At 41.7% G+C, this 20124-nt stretch overlaps 1 protein-coding gene across 6 annotated transcripts in view; it reads right to left on the reverse strand.

Moving 5' to 3' along the window:
• NAS (nuclear autoantigenic sperm protein) overlaps nucleotides 1-20124 on the reverse strand; it is a 38752-nt gene that overhangs the window by 4173 nt on the left and 14455 nt on the right. For 3 of the 6 annotated variants that reach the window (XM_011764009.3, XM_011764006.3, XM_011764008.2), the window contains 8 exons: nucleotides 15690-15762; nucleotides 14098-14208; nucleotides 10802-10882; nucleotides 9208-9317; nucleotides 7471-8484; nucleotides 1905-1984; nucleotides 672-757; nucleotides 487-560 (listed from right to left, as the gene is read on the reverse strand). In XM_011764009.3, coding sequence (XP_011762311.1) covers nucleotides 487-560; nucleotides 672-757; nucleotides 1905-1984; nucleotides 7471-8484; nucleotides 9208-9317; nucleotides 10802-10882; nucleotides 14098-14208; nucleotides 15690-15762 — 1629 coding nt within the window. The remainder of the gene's footprint in view (nucleotides 1-486; nucleotides 561-671; nucleotides 758-1904; nucleotides 1985-7470; nucleotides 8485-9207; nucleotides 9318-10801; nucleotides 10883-14097; nucleotides 14209-15689; nucleotides 15763-20124) is intronic. The other 3 variants (XM_011764007.3, XM_011764010.3, XM_011764011.3) reach the window with 3 other exon arrangements.

A 20124-nucleotide genomic window follows, 5' to 3' on the forward strand; every position in this document is an offset into this window, starting at 1 on the left:
AATGTCAAAATGACTTTTAAAAACCTACTGAGGCTGGGCGTGTAATCCCAGCACTTTGGGAGGTCGAGGCAGGCAGATCACAAGGTCAGGAGTTCAAGACCAGCCTGGCCAATATGGTGAAACCCCATCTCTACTAAAAATACAAAAATTAGCTGGGCGTGGTGGTGGCTGCCTGTAATCTCAGCTACTCGGGAGACCGAGGCAGGAGAACTGCTTGAACCTGGGAGGCAGAGGTTGCAGTGAGAAGAGATTATGCCACTGCACTCCAGCCTGGGCGACAGAGCAAAACCCCATCTCAAAAAAAAGAAAAAAACTTACTGAAAGACTTTCTATGAGTGCCACTCAAAGAGACTGTTCATTGTTCCAGGGTCTATAGGGAACCCAGACCTGTCTTTTTAAAGATCAAGTTGGGTTCTAGAGAATCTATTAGAGGAAGAACGAGGGAGCTGAAGAGGGTAGGAGAGTATAAAATGGAAAATGCATTACCAGATTCAACACTAACTTCTCCGAGTTTAAGATGTGCCTGGGCAGCATAAAGCTGGGCTTCTTTTGTTTCTTGCCTAAAAGAAGGAAAGTTGATCAAAAACCTTAACAGTATCTGTCTAACCCTAACTGGTTTCTATTTAACCACCAAGCTCTCAACCCAAGCCTAGAAGCACCAAGAGTTTTACCTTTTAAAAATGATCTTTGCTAAATCCAGCATATCCCAGGCAAGCTCTAGGTTCCCAATCTCCTCCTCTTCATTTTCTTGAAGAGACTAAACAAAAAAAAAAAAAAAAAAAAAAAAAAAAAAAAGGATAGGCATCTTTTCAGAATACAAATCTAAATGTATAACTTAGCGTAGCTTAAAAAAAGTTGATATACGATTCAAAATTTGGACTTTCTCCCTAAAATCTAGAGAATGGGTCCACATACTATGCTAAGTCATGGCCATGTCAGTGGTATTTTAACAGTGAAATGTTGGCTCACATACTAACACACAGGACCCCTAGAATCAAATTTATCCTCCCATCCTAGGCATGAATAAAGGATCCCTAATCCATAACCAAGGGACAGTTATCTATAATAATCACGCCGAGGGCTCGGCATATTGGGTCATGCCTATAATCCCAACACTTTTGGAGGCTGAGGCAGGAGAATCACTTGAGGCCAGGTCTGAAACCAGCCTGGGCAGCATAGCAAGACACCATCTAAACAAAATAAAATTAGAGAACAAATTAGCCAGACATGGTGGCAAACATCTGGAGACCTAGTTATCTGAGAAGATGAGGCCAGATTCCTTGAACCCAGGAGGCTGAAGATACTGTGAGCCCTGAATGTGCCAGTGCACTCCAGCCTGGGAAACAGAGACAGAGATTCTCTTAAAAAAATAACAGGCCAGGCACAGTGGCTCACGCCTGTAATCCCAGCACTTTGGGAGGCCGAGGTGGGCGGATCACAAGGTCAGGAGATCGAGACCATCTGGCTGACATGGTGAAACCCTGTCTCTACTAAAAATACAAAAAATTAGCCAGGCATGGTGGCAGGCGCCTGTAGTCCCAACCATTTGGGAGGTTGAGGCAGGAGAATGGCATGAACCCGGGAGGCAGAGCTTGCCGTGAGCCGAGATCGCGCCACTGCACTCCAGCCTGGGCGACAGAGCGAGACTCCATCTCAAAAAAAAAAAAAAAAATCATGCCTAAACTAGGTAAGCTACAGTCCTGCAAATTAGCTGGGCGTGTTGGCACAAGCCTGTAGTCCCAGCCACTTGAGAGGCTGTGGTGATCACTTAAGCTCAGGTCTAGGCTGCAGTGAGCCATGATCATGATTACCCCACTGCAATCCAGCCTAGGCAACAAGAGTGAGCTCCTGTCTCCCAAAAAAAGAGAAAGGCTGACAACAGTACTGAGTGGCTAACAACATACCTTGTTTTCAAGGACTGAATCGTTTGGCATTTCTTCAGTCTTATCATTTTCTTTATCATCCTCTTCTGATCCTTCAGTTTCTAGAAGTAAAAATTCCTCAGTATTGAGAATATAACTAAGAACATCTTCTGACTAGTCAGAGATTCTAATACACGTGTCAACCTATATTCAGAGATAGGACAGGCCAGATGCTAATCCAAGTGAGTTAACACCTGATCTGAATATATTGTCAGTGGGTGCAGTCTAGTTCAAGTGTAACCTAGACTAAGAATGTGTAATCTTAGTCTACGGGTCAGACCTTCAGCAAGTAAAAGGCTGCGTGTTTCTCTTTTAAAAGTCAACCTGGACCATTCAGAATAAGATACATTGGCTAATGCCTCTTATTCACTGGCTAGAAGCTCCCATCCACTCAGCCAGAAGCAGGTGGAGACCTCAGTCAGTGTTTCTGATAGATTTTTTTTTTTTTTTTTTTTTAAGACGGAGTCTCGCTTTGTTGCCCAGGCTGGAGTGTAGTGGCGTGATCTCGGCTCACTGCAAGCTCCGCCTCCCGGGTTCACGCCATTCTCCTGCCTCAGCCTCCCGAGTAGCTGGGACTACAGGCGCCCGCCACCACGCCCGGCTAATTTTTTGTATTTTTAGGAGAGACGGGGTTTCACCGAGTTAGCCAGGATGGTCTCGATCTCCTGACCTTGTGATCCACCAGCCTCGGCCTCCCAAAGTGCTGGGATTACAGGCGTGAGCCACTGCGCCCGGCCTCTGATATCTTTAAGCCATTCATTTGATAATACTAACAGCCTGGGAAAGTAGCAAAGTTAAATGATTCCAGTCCATTCTGATCAAGAATGCTCAAGAGACTAGCTTTCCCACAACTGAGCTGTGGAGCAAAAAGCATAGTCCTTACCGACTTACACCAATGAGCATGTCACAGACTCCAGCCAGCTCTAGCACGTACAGAATTTGAGTAAGAAATACTATAACCCCTATTTTACTCCTATACCTTGTTAATGACACCTCTAAAATCTGCAGCCTTATCAACACTATATCTCACCATATTGAATACACTCACAAGTCAACCATCTAAAGGTCAGGCTCCTAATCAACAGCTCTACTGTCAGTGATTAGACAAATCAACAATGTTAAGTGATTAAAATAAGCTTATTAATACAAACAACTCATGAATTGGATATAATGTACCTCTCTCTGCCATCTTTCATTATGCATTTTTAACACCACCAAAAGAGCTCAAATACTAACACCTTACAATGGGAATATAAAAATGGCAATTAAGCCTTAGAGCAATAGTCAGGTTAAAAGAGTTTTACCAGCAGCAACCATAAAAATATTCCATTTTCGCCGGGCGCGGTGGCTCAAGCCTGTAATCCCAGCACTTTGGGAGGCCAAGACGGGCGGATCACGAGGTCAGGAGATCGAGACCATCCTGGCTAACACGGTGAAACCCCGTCTCTACTAAAAAATACAAAAAAAAAAAAAACTAGCCGGGCGAGGTGGCGGGCGCCTGTAGTCCCGGCTACTCGGGAGGCTGAGGCAGGAGAATGGCGGGAACCCAGGAGGTGGAGCTTGCAGTGAGCTGAGATCCGGCCACAGCACTCCAGCCTGGGTGACAGAGCGAGACTCCGTCTCAAAAAAAAAAAAAAAAAAAAAAAAAAAATTCCATTTTCAAAGCAGCTTAGAAAACACTTTAACAAATTTATTTACTGAGGACATCAGGGCATTGCCATTGATACCTGGGCACGGGTTGGGAAAGGTTTTAAAGTAATGGCAACGACTACCAGGCGCAGTGGCTCACACCTGTAATCCCAGCACTTTGGGAGGCCAAGGCAGGAGGATCATGAGGTCAGGAGATTGAGACCATCCTGGCTAACACAATGAAACCCCATCTCTACTAAAAATACAAAAAATTAGCCAGGCGTGGTGGCATGCACCTGTAGTCTCAGCTACTCAGAAGGCTGAGGCAGGAGAATCGCTTGAACCCGGGAGGTGGAGGTTGCAGTGAGCCTAGATCATGCCACTGCATTCCAGCCTGGGTGACAGAGCAAGACTCCGTCTCCAAAAAAAAAAACTAATGGCAATGGCTTTCTCCTTAACCTAGCTCCCCACCATTCCTTGAAGATGGTGCCGATTCCTCAAGAGGAACCAATAACATTCTTCTGAGGCAATTATAGGAATTTTAATTTAAAAATCTGATGTAAAACTTCCAAGTAATTAAGATACTTTGTTTCAAATTAGAGGTTGTCTTCTAGCATTCTGGTATGAGTAGGAAGAGATACCAGATAGGAACAGAAGATAACAATATCAATTTAATTTTTCCTACACATTGGGAAGATGAAGTATTTACTTTTCTGTCAATTATCCTAAATATGTAAATCTACTTCAGCTTTTCTGTGTATTCTGCTAGAGGATGGGCGGAGTTAATAAAACCACCCATCTGGTCTAACTTTGGGGAACTAAGCCCAGACCCACTTGGAAATTTGGATATGAAAAGATAATGGTGTATGGTGGGCCAGGTGCTATGGTTGACACCTGTAATCCCAGCGCTCTGGGAGGCTGAGGCTAGTGGATCACCTGAGGTCAGGAGTTCGAGACCAACCTGGTCAACACGGTGAAATTCCATCTCTACTAAAAATACAAAAAAATTAGTCAGGCCTGGGGACATGCGTCTGTGGTCCCAGCTACTCGGGAGGCTGAGGTAGGAGAAATGCTTGAACCTGGGGGGTGGAGGTTGCAGTTAGCTGAGATTGCACCATTGCACCCCAGCTGGGCATGGTGGTGCACACCTGCAGTCTCAGCTGCCTGAGAGGCTGAGGCAGGAGGATGGCTTCGGCATAGGAGTTTGAGGCTATAGTGAGCCATGACTGTCATGCCACTGCACTCCAGCCTGGCAAAAGAGCAAGACCCGATTCAAAAAGAAATGGAACAGACCAATTATCTTTATTAGAAGGAAATGTACAGTCCAACACATGGCAAAGAGTCAAGAGGTGGCAGTAAATAGGGTTTTAATTTTTAAGTGAAAAAACTGCTTGGAAGATTTCTGCAGAATGGTGCTGCCACATAAAGGAAAATAAAGCACAGAAAGTGGTTGAGTACTCGAGCCACAAGTTTGGGTACCCAGCCTTCTCCTTACTGTGTGACTAGGGTAAATTACTTAAACCTCTTTCTCCCATTTCTTCTTTTGTAAAGTACGGAAAACTGTATTGTCTTTACAAGCAGAACAATACTTGATATACAACACCAAAAGATGCAGCATATGAAAAGCCTGGGGCTTTTCAAATATAGTTAATTTTTAAAATAAGTGACAAAATTTCTTTTTGGTTTTTTTTTTTTTTTTTTTTTTTTTTGAGACAGAGACTTGCTGTGTTGCCCAGGCTGGAGTGCAGTGGCATGATCTCGGCTCACTGCAACCTCTGCCTCCCGGGTTCAAGCCATTCTTCTCGTTCAGCCTCCTGAGTAGCTGGGACCACAGGCATATGCCACCATGTCCGGCTAACTTTTGTATTTTTAATAGAGTCGGAGTTTCACCATACTGGCCAGGCTGGTCTCAAACTCCTGACCAGGTGATCCGCCCACCTCAGTCTCCCAAAGTGCTGGGATTACAGGCGTGAGCCACTGCACCCGGCCCACGACAAAATTTCTAAATAAGTGTAGGAAAGCGATGAACACTGTCACCCAGCCCACAACAAAATTTCTAACTGAGTGTAGGAAAGGGATGAACACTGTCTTCTTTGATATGTGGTAACTTGGGAAGAATAATATATTCAAGGCAGATCTTGGTTTGGATTCAGTACTATGACCCTAAACAAGTCATGTAACCTTTAAACTTCAACCTCATCACTGTAACTTGGGCACTACTACCTACCACATAGTATTGTTTTAGGATCAGATGTAATATATGTGAGAGAGCTCTAACAATGTTAATTATGATCCTACTATGACATATCTATCGTAGCTTACCATTCAAGGTCTTAGGAGCCAGTCAGCAGAGCTTGCTCACAATCATTAAGATCAAGACATGGGAGTTTTGTTTTGGGTTTTTTTTTTTTTTTTTTTTTTTTTTAAGGAATTTAGTTCTGTGCTTTTTTCCATAAAGAAAAGAAACCCAATGGTGCTACCATTTTAGCCAATTCATTTCCAGTTACTGAGCCTGTGCTGGCTGGAGTACAGGGACCTGCACACAGTGGAAGGAAGTTTACAAGAATGAGCTCAAAGTATTGAAGATGGGTCTCTGAAAATCTAAAACTGAAGAGAACTCTTGAAGTAGTCTGGCAATTACAAGAAGTAACCATTAGTTGGAATATACCTGTGGTTATTAATGCCAATGTTAGATGAACCTTATATACAGTAGAATCCTCAAATGATAGCAAAAGTCAGACTTGCCAGTTATATAGTAATTAGAGGCTTATACATCTTTTTTTTTTTTTTTTTTTTTTTTTTTTTTTTTTTTTTGAGACGGAGTCTGGCTCTGTCGCCCGGGCTAGAGTGCAGTGGCCGGATCTCAGCTCACTGCAAGCTCCGCCCCCCGGGTTTACGCCATTCTCCTGCCTCAGCCTCCCGAGTAGCTAGGACTACAGGCGCCCGCCGCCTCACCCGGCTAGTTTTTTTTTTTTGTATTTTTTAGTAGAGACGGGGTTTCACCGTGTTCGCCAGGATGGTCTCGATCTCCTGACCTAGTGATCCGCCCGTCTCGGCCTCCCAAAGTGCTGGGATTACAGGCTTGAGCCACCGCGCCCGGCCAAGGCTTATACATCTTAATGAAATTTAATCACAATTAGACCAATAGCATTATAGAAAGCATCCACGCTTTATAATATTCTAAGTAACAAAAAATTCAGTTTAGCAGCCGAAGCAAGCACGAAATGAGGAAGGAAAGCAGCAAGAGAGCTAATGGTTCTGTTTTTTGTTGCCTTGGGGAAGGTGGTGGGGGGCCTGTTTTAACTAATGTGAATAAGCCTCTAAACACTTCCTGAAGACTTAAAGGTAGAGAGGAGCACCAGAGTTCTTTAACTCTGGTGATACAACAGTCAAGGTTAACTATCTTCATTTAAATGGCATGCCTGCTTCAGTGTACCAATTCAGTGGATTCTACTGCTCTGTTCCTGCTTCCTAACACACAGAAAAGGAGTCATGTGAACAATAAATTTTAAAATCCAGAGGCATGCAAGTGAACATCCATTCAGCATTCTCTGCCAGCCTACTAGCCCACTATTTCCCTACCTACCCCACCCCTCATCTACCTTTTCCATCCCACTTTATTGGCTAGTATGATGCAACAAGTTACTGATAGCTAGCCAAGTCTCAGAAATCACAAAGAAGGCCTATTTTGCAGTTAGTAAAAATGTTAGTTTATAAGCCAACTAAAGAACACTTGCTGCTTTTGATTTAACTTACTTGACTAGCACAACCTTGTTAAACTACCCCCCTTTGCATTTAGCCCTTTCCTAATCCAAAGGCAGACGGAAAATCCTGAATGGAAGGCTGACTTTTACCCATAATTAGTGAGTCAAATCCAGAATGTACTCCACCCACTGCAGCTCTTGCATATCCCGGTTACCTTCACCCTCTTTCATCTGTTCTTCTCTCTCTTGTGTCTCTTCATTAGCAGCTATCTGAACTTTGTCTTCAGTTGATTTCTCAGTAGCTCCCTGGGCTACCTTGGTATCAACCCCATCTCCAGCTGCCTCAGACTCTTCTACAGACAGCTTAGTCTCCTCCTGACTAGGAACCAGCTTTGCCCTGACCTTCTCCTCTAGTCCTGAGCCATCTTTTGTTTCTGTCAGTCTTTCTATAGAAGTCTGTGGTTCAATAGGGGTCTGATCTCCTACAGCTGACGGTCCATTGACTGCACCATCCTTAGGGAGAACTGTAGCCTCCTGCCCAGGCTTTTCAGAGACTTCTGATCCAGCCTCTACAGCTGAGGCCTCTGCAGCCTCTGTTGTCACCTCTGGTGACTCTTCAGCAGGTGGCACTTCTTGACCTACCAGTTGTTCAAGAACCACCTTTCCTGCCTCATGTTCAGAGGTAACTACCTTCTCCTCTGGCTCGTCCCCACCCACATCCACTGGCTTGACTGTTGGGTCTAAAGACTCTGCTTCTAACTCCACTGCAGTGCCCTGCTTTTCTATAGTCACCACAGGTTGCTCTTCTGAAACTTCTTTTGGCTTCTCCTCCATGCTCACAATTACCTCTCCCTGCTTCTCCTGACCTTTTCCTCTGCACTCTTCTTGGACATCAGTTCCAGAAACTGATTTTTCTTCCTCAGCATCTGGTGCTTCCTGTTCTGGCTTCCCAGAAGTAACCTCAGCTTCATTCGGTCCTTCTGGTGCTGTTCCTCCTTTTGCCTCTTCAGAGGTTTCAGTTAACCAATCTAGAGTCAAGTCAACTTTTTCCTGTGGCTCCTCTGCAGATTCACTTATATCCATATCTTCTCTTCCACCCTTCTTCACTTCACTGTCCTGTTCTTTATTAGTTTCAGGCTTTGCCAAAGACTTGTCTTCTGTTTTTTTGGCTTCTTCTTTTTCTCCCATGGCGTCATAAACCTGTTCTCTCAACTCTTCCCTTGCTTCCTCTACATGGTTAAAGAACATGAAGCATAAACATGTCTTCGAGTTTAATGATAAAGGCATAAATGGAAACTAAAAATACATTCCCTTTAAACCCTCAAAAAGCCTACCAAGTTTCAGCAGATGGCCTTAAAACTATCTGCCCCCTAGAGAAAAGGAAAGGGAGCATCCCAGCTAGCAGAGCAACTTATTGCAAAAGAACCCCAAGCGTGTTAAACTTTTGTTTTACTTGAGCATTCTGATTACCAGTTAGGTAAGAGATGCCAAGTTTTTCATTCTCCCCCAACTGATATGTAAAACTCTAGCAGCCAAATTCAGCTTAGAAATTATATAATTTTCGCAGACATAAAAAATGTACAAGGGCTCTAAAAGTACCGCTATTAAAATAACTGAACTGCACAGGCTGTTTTAAAAAATTTTGCATCAGAAAAATATTTAAGGTTGTAATAGTATTTAAAACACCAATTTAATCTTGCTTTTATCTTTTTGGTTTAAAAAACCCCAACTGAAATAACCAAATTTACTTAAGAGATTAAGTTATTCTCTTAGAAAAATCTGCTGTCAGTTTCAGTAAACAGCTACCCCCACTGCAATCTCTACCCGATGCAGGCATCACCCCAAGCATCCTAGGAGAGACCATCCAGGACAGGTAGAGCCCTGTTTCCACCACTGTATACAAGAAATATACAACGTCGCATCTCTTGAATGTCACATGCAACTCCACATACCATCTATATTATCATTATTTTCTGCCAGAGATTCATCTTCTGTTTTTTCTCCTTCTTCCTCTTCCACATGCACACCTTCCAAGGCGTTTCCCAACACACCATTCTCCATTCTAGGAGAACAAGAGAAAGCACCAAAGGTTTGATGGCTAGAACCTAGCAATTTTTTCTAAGACAGAAAATATAGTCCTGTATTATAAAAGCAAGGGAAGAGTAAGCCAAGCACAGGCAATATATAACTATATTATATTCAAGGAAGCAATGAACAAAACTTTAGTAATATAAATCAAGACTGCAAGAGCACTGAAAGGAAATAAGCATACTCTACTCCTCCATCCAGCCGCTGAAAAGCGTGATGTCTCTTGTCAAAAGAACAAGACCTATATGCATTCCATTTGTAACAGAACCATACTATTTCCCAAACTCTGTATCCACCCATTTCTCTAAATAGCCAAAAATGCTCTAGCAAGATTTTCATGGCAAATCATGAGAAAGTTCTATATGATTATGAGATTAAAAACTTACCAGAGGCCAGGCATGGTAGCTCACGCCTATAATCCCAGCACTTTGGGAGGCGGAGGCAGGCAGATCACCTGAGGTCGGGAGTTCAAGACCAGCCTGACCAACATGGAGAAACCCCGTCTCTACTAAAAATACAAAATTAGCTGGACATAGTGGCGTAGGCTTGTAATCCCAGCTACTCAGGAAGCTGAGGCAAGAGAATCGCTTGAACCTGGGAGGCAGAGGTTGCAGTGAGCGGAGATCGCACCACTGCACTCCAGCCTGGGTGACAAGAGTGAAACTCCGTCTTAAAACAAAACAAACAAAAAAACAACTTATCAGAACTGGGCCAGGTGCAGTGGCTCGCGCCTGTAATCCCAGCAGTTTGGGAGGCCGAGGTGGGTGAATCACCTGAGGTCAGGAGTTCACGACCAGCCTGACCAACACGCTGAACCCTGTCTCTACTAAAAATAAAAAATTAGCTGGGTGTGGTGACACGCGCCTGTAGTCCCAGCTACTCAGGAGGCTGAGGCAGAAGAATCACTTGAACCCGGAAGATGGAGGATGCAGTGAGCCAAGATCATGCCACTGCATTCCAGCCTGGGTGACAGAGTGAGACTCCATCTCAAAAAAAAAAAAACTTACCAGAACTGAGATTAAATAGATGATATCATTTGCTAGTTTGTATACCCTAAACAGAACTTATTCTGGTTAATAAATTCTGATAGAACGTAGCCAAGAACTTTTCAATAGTAAGAGTCTTTTTTACTCGACAGTCTCACCTGCTAATTCTTTCCAGTTGTCCTCTATTCAGTCCTTGTTTTGAGCTAGCTCACAGTGCTTTTAAGGATTCTCTCCCTACATTGAACTTTGGATCATTTACTATCAGAAAGATCTTTGCTCCTAATTGACTCCAGAAGTCAAAATTTAAATATAACTACTAATTGTATCAAGTGCCATTCACAACTTCGATCACTACTTCAAGCTCCTTCAAAACTCTCTAGGTAAAAGCAATCTTGCTTAGTTCCTGTGAAATCTCAAAGCTAGTAAACAATCCTAACAAGGAAACTTCAGTTTTTAAATACAACATCCATACCTTGCCAACTCCAGAAGTGATTTCCCATAGAAAAAGAAGGCTTCTCCACACTCATTAGCTGTCTCTCCATACTTCTTACCTCTACAAAGAGAATAAAAATCTAAAATCTGAATTACCATCTAGTCTAAAACATTTAGTTCTAGTTCTTCAGTTATAAATTGGTATTTCTCCAGTAACATACTCCTAGGAAACCAATACCCTTCTTGCTTTCAAGTCAAGGTCAAAGCGACGTTAAACAATGCATGAAAATCTTGTATGCTCTTTATCAATATATAACATATACACATCGTAAGTAAAATAATTGTGCTACAATTAGTAATATATAATGTAGGGCCAAACAACCCTAAGGTATTAATAGGTATTCCTCCTGCTAAAAGACGGATGTCAATAAAGACCAGAGTAGTTAAAGGACCTTTGGCTGGGACCTAGAGGATGATTAAGGACCATGGAAAGGCATGATGTAAAGTGCAGAATATCTGGAGCTGTTTTACCTGGATTCAAATCCTACCTTTAACCCATAACTAGCTGTGAGACCTTAGACAAATTATTCTCACAGTGCCTTAGTTTTCTCATCTGTAAATGGGAACGTTAATAACTGTTTGTTCAAAGAGCTGTTGCAAGAACTAAATGAGTTATTAATGTATGTAAAAGCACTGAAAACAATGTTTAGACAACAAATAGCACTGTGTATAAGTCTTAGCTATTAAATTTAGAGAAGGACAAAAATTACATAAGTATAATAAATGAAAGGAGAAGGCCGGGCGTGGTGGCTCAAGCCTGTAATCCCAGCACTTTGGGAGGCCGAGACGGGCGGATCACGAGGTCAGGAGATCCAGACCATCCTGGCTAACACGGTGAAACCCCGTCTCTACTAAAAAAAATACAAAAAAACTAGCCGGGCGAGGTAGTGGGCGCCTGTAGTCCCAGCTACTCGGGAGGCTGAGGCAGGAGAATGGCGTGAACCCGGGAGGCGGAGCTTGCAGTGAGCTGAGATTCCGCCACTGCACTCCAGCCTGGGCGACAGAGCGAGACTCCGTCTCAAAAAAAAAAAAAAAAACAATGAACAAATAAATGAAAGGAGAAAGTACTTTTCTATGTAAGGTAAGAAGACTGGCTTTCATGGAGTGAAATACTGACAGAATTCATGCAAAGCCAGGCCAACTAATGGCCTAAGAGTCTATTGAGAGTAAACAGAGAACCTAAGCAGTAAATTGTGATGGAGATCATGTTTAAGGGTAGTCTACTAGATTAGAATAGGACATCTCAAATTTTCTTCCTAAATACCCTTAATGGCAGGAAAACGTGGGAATACTGACCTCTCCAGTAATCTGGGAAAAATAACCTAAGAAAAAAGTGTTTGGCCGGGCGCGGTGGCTCAAGCCTGTAATCCCAGCACTTTGGGAGGCCGAGGCGGGCGGATCACAAGGTCAGGAGATCGAGACCACAGTGAAACCCCGTCTCTACTAAAAATACAAAAAATTAGCCGGGCGCGGTGGCGGGCGCCTGTAGTCCTAGCTACCCAGGAGGCTGAGGCAGGAGAATGGCGTGAACCCAGGAGGCGGAGCTTGCAGTGAGCCGAGATCGCACCACTGCACTCCAGCCTGGGCAACAGCGTGAGACTCCGTCTCAAAAAAAAAAAAAAAAAAGAAAAAAAAAAGAAAAAAGTGTTTATGTGTGCTTAAAAACTTAGGTAACATTTTATGTTGTAAGACAACCATGCATTTTTAAATAAAAATACGTAATTCAGCTGGGCACAGTGGCTCACGCCTGTAATCCCAGCACTTTGGGAGGCTGAGGCAGGTGAATCACCTGAGATCGGGCGTTCGAGACCAGCCTAACCAACATGGAGTAACCCCATCTCTACTAAAAATACAAAATTAGGCAGGCGTGGTGGTGCATGCCTGTAATCCCAGCTACTCGGGAGGTAGAGGCAGGAGAATCACTTGAACCCGGGAGGCAGGGGTTGCAGTGAGCTGACATCATGCCGTCGCACTCCAGCCAGGGCAGCAAGAGTGAAACTCCATCTCAAAAAAAAATTAAAAAAAATAAAATTCCCTAAATACTACCAGATAAAATTTGGTCTCTACCCTACCAGAGCTCCAATTCATTAAGCTCAAGCAGAGAGGAACAAAGAGGACAGGAATCAGACAAGAGATTATTGCAGATATCCAGGAGTAAGATTCTGTTCTGGATATTGGGAGAGGCAGTAGGGGGTTAGGAAAAGAATGGATTGATATTAAGCGTCAAACCTGAAACCCACAAATGCTTTGTTATAACCATTTCTTTTATAAGGAACATTTAACTTAACTGTACATAATGTAATCAACTGTATGTAATGTATGTAATGACTGACCTTCAATTCCAATTGCTAATACTATATTTGAGGAAACTAACTCAAATCTAGCCATAAACCAAAAGCCTGATGCTTGAAGATTTAACTTTTTTTTTTTTCCCCTCTCAGATAATGGAGGTACATTAAAGTCTTTGGGGGAAAATAAATGATCTTTAAGGCCCTAAAGCTAACATTTTCCTCCAGGATATAGGTCTACATGGCTACCTGGTGGTAGCTACCAACTTCTAAGCAATTCCAACAACAGTGCTAAGAATGTATGAAAATGTGCTAAAAATGTATGAAAAAATGCTGTGCTAATAATAGCGCTATCAATCATGACTTGCTTGGGCCTAAAGAGTTTCCATAGACACAAACTTCCAGTGTTAAAATTGGGAAAGTCAGGCTGGGCTCAGTGGCTCACACCTGTAATCCCTTTACAAAGCACTTTGGGAGGCCAAGGTGGCTTAAGCCCAAGACTTCCGAGACCAGCCTGAGCAATGTGGGGAAATCCCATCTCTACAAAAAAAAAATACAAAAATTAGCTGGGCATGGTGGCACACATCTGTGGTCCCAGCTACTGGGGAGCCTGGGAGGTTGAGGCTACAGTGAGCATGAGATTGTGCCACTGCACTCCAGCCTGGATGACAGAGACCCTGTCTCAACAACAACAAAAAAAGGCGGGGGAGGGTGGGGAGAGAGGTCCTAGACAAACCAGGACAAGGTATGGTCACCTAAATTAGCAGTGATTGGAATATAAATTACATTACTCAGGAAAATGAAAGGGTGGAATTGCTTGGTGATATTTAAAGTTTTACACTTATAGTTACTGGTACAAACCACATGAAAAATAATCAAATGTTTTAAAACTCTTGCTCTTCATGTTTTTTCCCCATAAAATAACTTTTTATAACTCAAGGTTTATTAGAACATAATATTACATCATAGCAAAATATACAATACTTACAAAAGACTAGCTGCTTCCTGGAATGCATTGACAGCTGCTGGAATATCCCCCATCACCAGATGTTTCTGTCCTAAACCCAATAGTTTCTTAGCTTCACTATCCACATCCAGACTGCAAGAAAAAGATTTTTTTCTAGTGTCAAGTACTGTTTAAATCAGTATTATTTGAATACCTGCTATATTTGAACAATAGTTTAATTTTTTAAAACCTTTGGACTACTCTGGCAAGGCCTGGCTAACACACTTATTTACCATCACAAAAATCAAAAGAAATCTTAAAGGCAACATTCCCAGAAGCTTGACTAGAATATTTTATTGTAACGGCTCATCTACTCACAAAGCCTGTATTGCATTACTATAAATATTTGCTAATTAAGCAACAAATAAAAAAGGTATCATAAAAGAACCATAAATTCATACAAATTGTACTAGCTAAAAGAATTATTAGGAAGCATTTAGGTAAACAGGGCAAGAGGCAGTGATTTTAAGATTAAGACAATGTAGTATTGGCATAAAGAAAAGCAAATGGATCAAATAGAACACAGAGTACAAAAACAGATCCACACATATACAACTAACTGAAATTTTGACAAAGGTACCAAGGAAATGCAATGGGGAATGGATAATCTTTCTAACAGATGGTGCTGGAGTAATTATAAATCCACATGCAATAAAGTGAACCTCAACTGTTATCTATACCTCATACAAAAATCAATCTGAAATGGATCATAGGCTATCTAAATATAAGATTTAAACCATAAAATGTATACAAGGAACTATAGGATAAAAATCTTAGTGACTTTGGGTTTGGCAAAGACTTCCTGAATATGAAAGAAAAAGCACAAACTATTAACAAGAGGAAAAAAAAAATCAATAAAGTAGACATACCATTAAAATGAAAAACTTTTGATTTTGAAAGACACTATTATAAAAACAAAAAAGGCAAGCCAAACTGGTAGAAAATATATGCAAAACTTCTGATAAAGGACTTGAATATATAAAGAACTCTTAGAATGCAATAATAATCCAATAAAAAGGGGGCGAAAGATTTTAACAAACATGTCATCAAAGATACATGGATGGCAAATAAGAACATGAAAAGATGCCAACATTATGGGTCACTCAAAAAAATACAAACTAAACCCATGATAAGATACTGTTATACTCACTATAATGGCTAAAATTTTAAAAGACTGACCACACATCAAATGACGGTGAGGATGTAGGGCAACTAGAACTGTCAAACACTGCTGGTAATAATGTAATGATAGAATCACTTTAGCAAACAGTTTGGGTGTTTCTTAAAGTTAGATATATACCTACCATATGATCCAGCCATTCCACTCCTAGGTATGGACCCAAAAAATGGAAATGAATGCCCATACAAAGACTTGTACACAAATATTCACAACAGCTTTATTTGTAAGCCAAAAACTGGAAACCCAAATGGATAAACAAATTGTGATATATCTACATCATGAAATGTCATTCACTAATAAAAAGAATGAACTATTAGTACACGTGGTAACATGGATGAATCTCAAAATAATTATGCTGAATCAAAGAAACTATACAAAAAGAAACAGTACTTACTGTATGATTCTATTTAGATAATATTCTACAAAATGCAACCCATCTTCAGTGACAGAAAGCAGATTAATGGTTGCTGGGGAGGGAATGAAGTACAAAGGCACATGAGGAAACTTTGAGGTGATGAATATGCTCATTATCTTGATTGTGATAATGGTTTACACAGGTGTATATACATATGTAGAAATTCGTAATTGTTACTTTAAAGTTATGTGCAGTTTCCTGTGTGCCAATTAGACCTTTATTTAATGTTTCTTATAGCTTTAAGAAAAACCTGGGTCAAAAGAGCAAGAGTCAGTGATATTCTAAGTTCCATTAATGAAAACCAAATTATTTGGAAGGATAATCCCTCTTCTTAATTCAATCAACAATACTTGGGCACCTAATATTGTTGGGCACAATTCAAGACACTGTGATTATAACAAGAATGAGCTAAGACCACATGGACAATGTCAAATTGAAGCAGAGAACTTAAGGTAAGCTGGGGGGAAAAAAAAAAAAAAACAAGGGAAAAGCACTCTAGGGCAGAGGCAACAGTAAGTTCAAAGCTCTAAAAGAAGCTTGCTTGAAATATTTGAAAAACAGAAAACTTTTCTGGCTAGACTAAGCTGGGGAAGAATATAGGAAATAAAAGGGAAGAGGGAGAGAGCAGCATCACGTTAGTATAGACTTTAAGACAGAACAAGAATAGAACTGGGGAGAAAACCAGTTGGAAAGAAAGTCTGGCCGGGCTGCGGTGGCTCATGCCTGTAATCCCAGCACTTTGGGAGGCTGAGGTAGGTGGATCACACGGTCAGGAGTTCGAGACCAGCCTGACCAACATGGTGAAACCCCATCTCTACTGAAAATACAGAAGTTAGCCGGGCGTGGTGGTGTGTGCCTGTAGTCCCAGCTACTTGGGAGACTGAGGCAGAAGAATTGCTTGAACCAGGGAGGCAGAGGTTGCAGGGAGCCGAGATTGTGCCACTGCACTCCGGCCTGGGTGACAGAGCGAGACTCCATCTCAAAAAAAAAAAAAAAGAAAAAGAAAAAGTCTAAGGCTGAGCATGGTGGCTCATGCCTGTAATCCCAGCACTTCAGGAGGCCAAGGTGGGAGGATCACTTGAGCCCAGGAGTTCGAGACTAGCATCTCTACAGGAAAATACAAAAATTAGCTGACATCACGGTGTGCACCTGCAGTCCTCGTTACTCAGGAGGCTAAGGAAGGAGGACTGTTTGCGCCCAGGAATTCAAGGCTGCAGTGAACTAGGATCATGCTGCTCCACTCTAGCCTGGGCAACAGAGCAAGAACATATGTCCAAAAAAAAAAAAAAAAAAACCCACCACTCTTTCTCTATTTAAAAAAAAAAAAAAAAGGAAAGAAACTGCAAAAATCTAGACAAGAACCTGAGGAGTATTAGAGGTCAGATTCTGAATATACTTATTTTAAAATCTGCTAATGGGCCGGGCGCAGTGGCTCAAGCCTGTAATCCCAGCACTTTGGGAGGCCAAGACGGGCGGATCACGAGGTCAGGAGATCGAGACCATCCTGGCTAACACGGTGAAACCCCGTCTCTACTAAAAAATACAAAAAACTAGCCGGGCGAGGTGGCAGGTGCCTGTAGTCCCAGCTACTTGGGAGGAGGCTGAGGCAGGAGAATGGCATAAACCCGGGAAGCGGAGCCTGCAGTGAGCTGAGATCCGGCCACTGTGCTCCAGCCTGGGCGACAGAGGAAGACTCCATCTCAAAAAATAAAAATAAAAATAAAATAAAATAAAATCTGCTAATGGACTAGGTATATAATTTATTGAATAAAAGAGTGAGAGATAAAGCAAACGTTTTTTGGCCTGGGCAACTGGTATTAAGTGTTAATAACGGACGATGTAGAAATTTTACCTACATTTAAACCCTAGGATCTTCACTTCATAAAATTATTGAATTATTACCCCCACTTTACAGATGGAAAACTCAATACTAATGGCAGCGATTCAAATCTACACAATCTAGATGAAAAATTCTAGAACAACATTGCCACTGTCTGATAAAAAGTCAACTGAAGGAAAAGTCATTGAGAAACAAGGCAATCAATTACTGTACGGTATTTAGCTTTGGATATGTTAATTCTGAGATCCCTATTAGGCCTCCAAGATATTATAAGGGGAAATTTGGGAGAGATATGGGGACTAGAGATACAAATAGGAGAGTCAGGTACTTAAAGCTACGGGACTTAACCGGGGAGAATACATTGGGAGTGGCTACTAATAAAGAGGTTGTAGGACTGGCTGAGTCCTGGAAGCCTTCCAATATTTAGATAGGGGAGATGAGGAAGAACAGGGGTTGGGGGAATAGCCAGTGAAGGAAAAGAGACAAGAAAATAGTATGAAGTAAAGTAACGGGGCCGGGCACAGTGGATGGCCAACACAGCGAAACCCTGTCTCTACTAAAAATACAAAAATTAGCTGGGCACGGTGGTGCACGCCTGTAATCCCAGCTACTTGGGAGGATGAGGCAGGAGAATTGCTTGAACCTGGGAGGAGGAGGCTGCAGTGAGACAAGATCGTGCCAGTGCACTCCAGCCTGGGTGACAGAGCAAGATTCCATCTCAAAAATAAATAAATAAATAAAAATAAAAATAAAAAACGTAACGGGAAAAAGTAATGGGAGTAATGGATTGGGTCAAATGTTAAAGACAAGATTAACTCAGAGAGCTGAGAGATGACTACTAGGAATATGGATGGTATTAAAGACCGTAAACAAGACTATTTTAGTAGAATGGTAGAGAAAAACCTGATTGAAGTAGCTTCAATTGATAACAAAAGTAGTAGTAGAGAAACAGAGTGGACACCTCTTTCACATTTGCCTGTCAAAGAAACTGATGTGAGGTAACAGATGAAGGGAAGTATGAGGGGGTCAACAAACAGTTAAACCTGATGATACCTAGTGGGTTGATATAAGTTATCTCATAGGAAACAATAGTATTGTTGTATAGAGAACTACAGGAGTTCTATTATTAAGTAAACAATGAGTGGGATCTTGTGAACAAATGGAGATGCTGGTGTTACGTAAGAGCAAAAAAACTTTGATGTCAGGATCCTTTACACTGTTACATTACTGAAGCCCTCCAAAAGCCTCTGTGTATGCAAGTTACATCTATCAGTATTCGCCATACTGAAATTAAAACTAAAATAATTTTAAATATTTTAAAATGTTACATGTTAATAACATGACTTTCTCTGAAGAGTAACTCTTCAAAACAAAAATTTGGTAAGAATAGTGGCGATGTTACATTTTTACAAATCTCCTAAATGTCTGTTAGTAGAACAGGATTTCCCTATTCACTATTCTGCAATGTTTTATTTTCATTAAAGTACAAGAATATCTGACTTGACATAGATATGCAGTTGGAAAGGGAATATTTAATATTTAAATAGTCCTTTCAGATAACTGGATATACTTCTGTTACCACACCCAAACCCAACAAAGTGGTCACTTGTCTTTAAAAAAAAAAAAAAAAAAAAAAAAAAAGTCTTGCTCTGTCACCCAGGCTGGGGTACAGTGGCACAATAGCTCACTGCAACCTCCACCTCCTGGGTTCAAGCCATTCTTGTGCCTCGGCCTCCCCAGTAACTGGGATTAAAAGAGGGCACCACCACACCCAGTTAATTTTTGTATTTTTAGTAGAGACTGTTTCACCATGTTGGCCAAGCTGGTCTCAAACTCCTGACCTCAAGTGATCCACCACCTTGGCCACACAAAGTGCTGGGATTACAGGCAGGAGCCACCATGCCCAGTCAACAAGTGGTATTTTTTTTTTTTTTTTTTTGGAAACAGCCTCTCACTCTATTGCCCAGGCTGGAGTGGCGCGATCTTGGCTCACTATAACCTCTGCCTCCTGGGTTCAAGCGATTCTCTTGCCTCAGCCACTTGAGTAGCAGGGATTACAGGTGCATGCCACCATGCCCGGCTGATTTTTGTATTTTTACTCGAGACAGGGTTTCACCATGTTTGCCAAACTGATCTCAAACTCCTGACCTCAAGTGATCCTCCCACCTCAGCCTCCCAAAGTACTGGGATGCAGGCGTGAGCCACCACACTTGACCAACAAAGTGGTAATTTCTTAAAGGTTAGTTGTACTGTACAATCTGAAAACACTGATGAACTTCTCATACTGGTACATTAAAAACCAGTCTATCTTGTATTCTAGATCTTCTACTTATGATTACATAAACCCAAGGTCACAGCAGCAGTACTCACAATAAAAAGCAAGGAAATTCTGACACACCACAACATGGATGAACATTAAGAACACTATGCTAAGTGAAATAAGCCACTCACAAAAAGGTAAATATTCTATTATTCCATTTATATGAGGTACCTAAAGTAGCCAAATTCATAGAGACAGAAAGCAGAATGGTGGTTGCTAGGGGAGACAGAAAGAGGGAGTTTTTACTGGGTAAT

The sequence above is a fragment of the Macaca nemestrina genome, chromosome 1 (assembly GCF_043159975.1).
Source record: "Macaca nemestrina isolate mMacNem1 chromosome 1, mMacNem.hap1, whole genome shotgun sequence".
NCBI classification, from domain to species: Eukaryota; Metazoa; Chordata; class Mammalia; order Primates; family Cercopithecidae; genus Macaca; species Macaca nemestrina.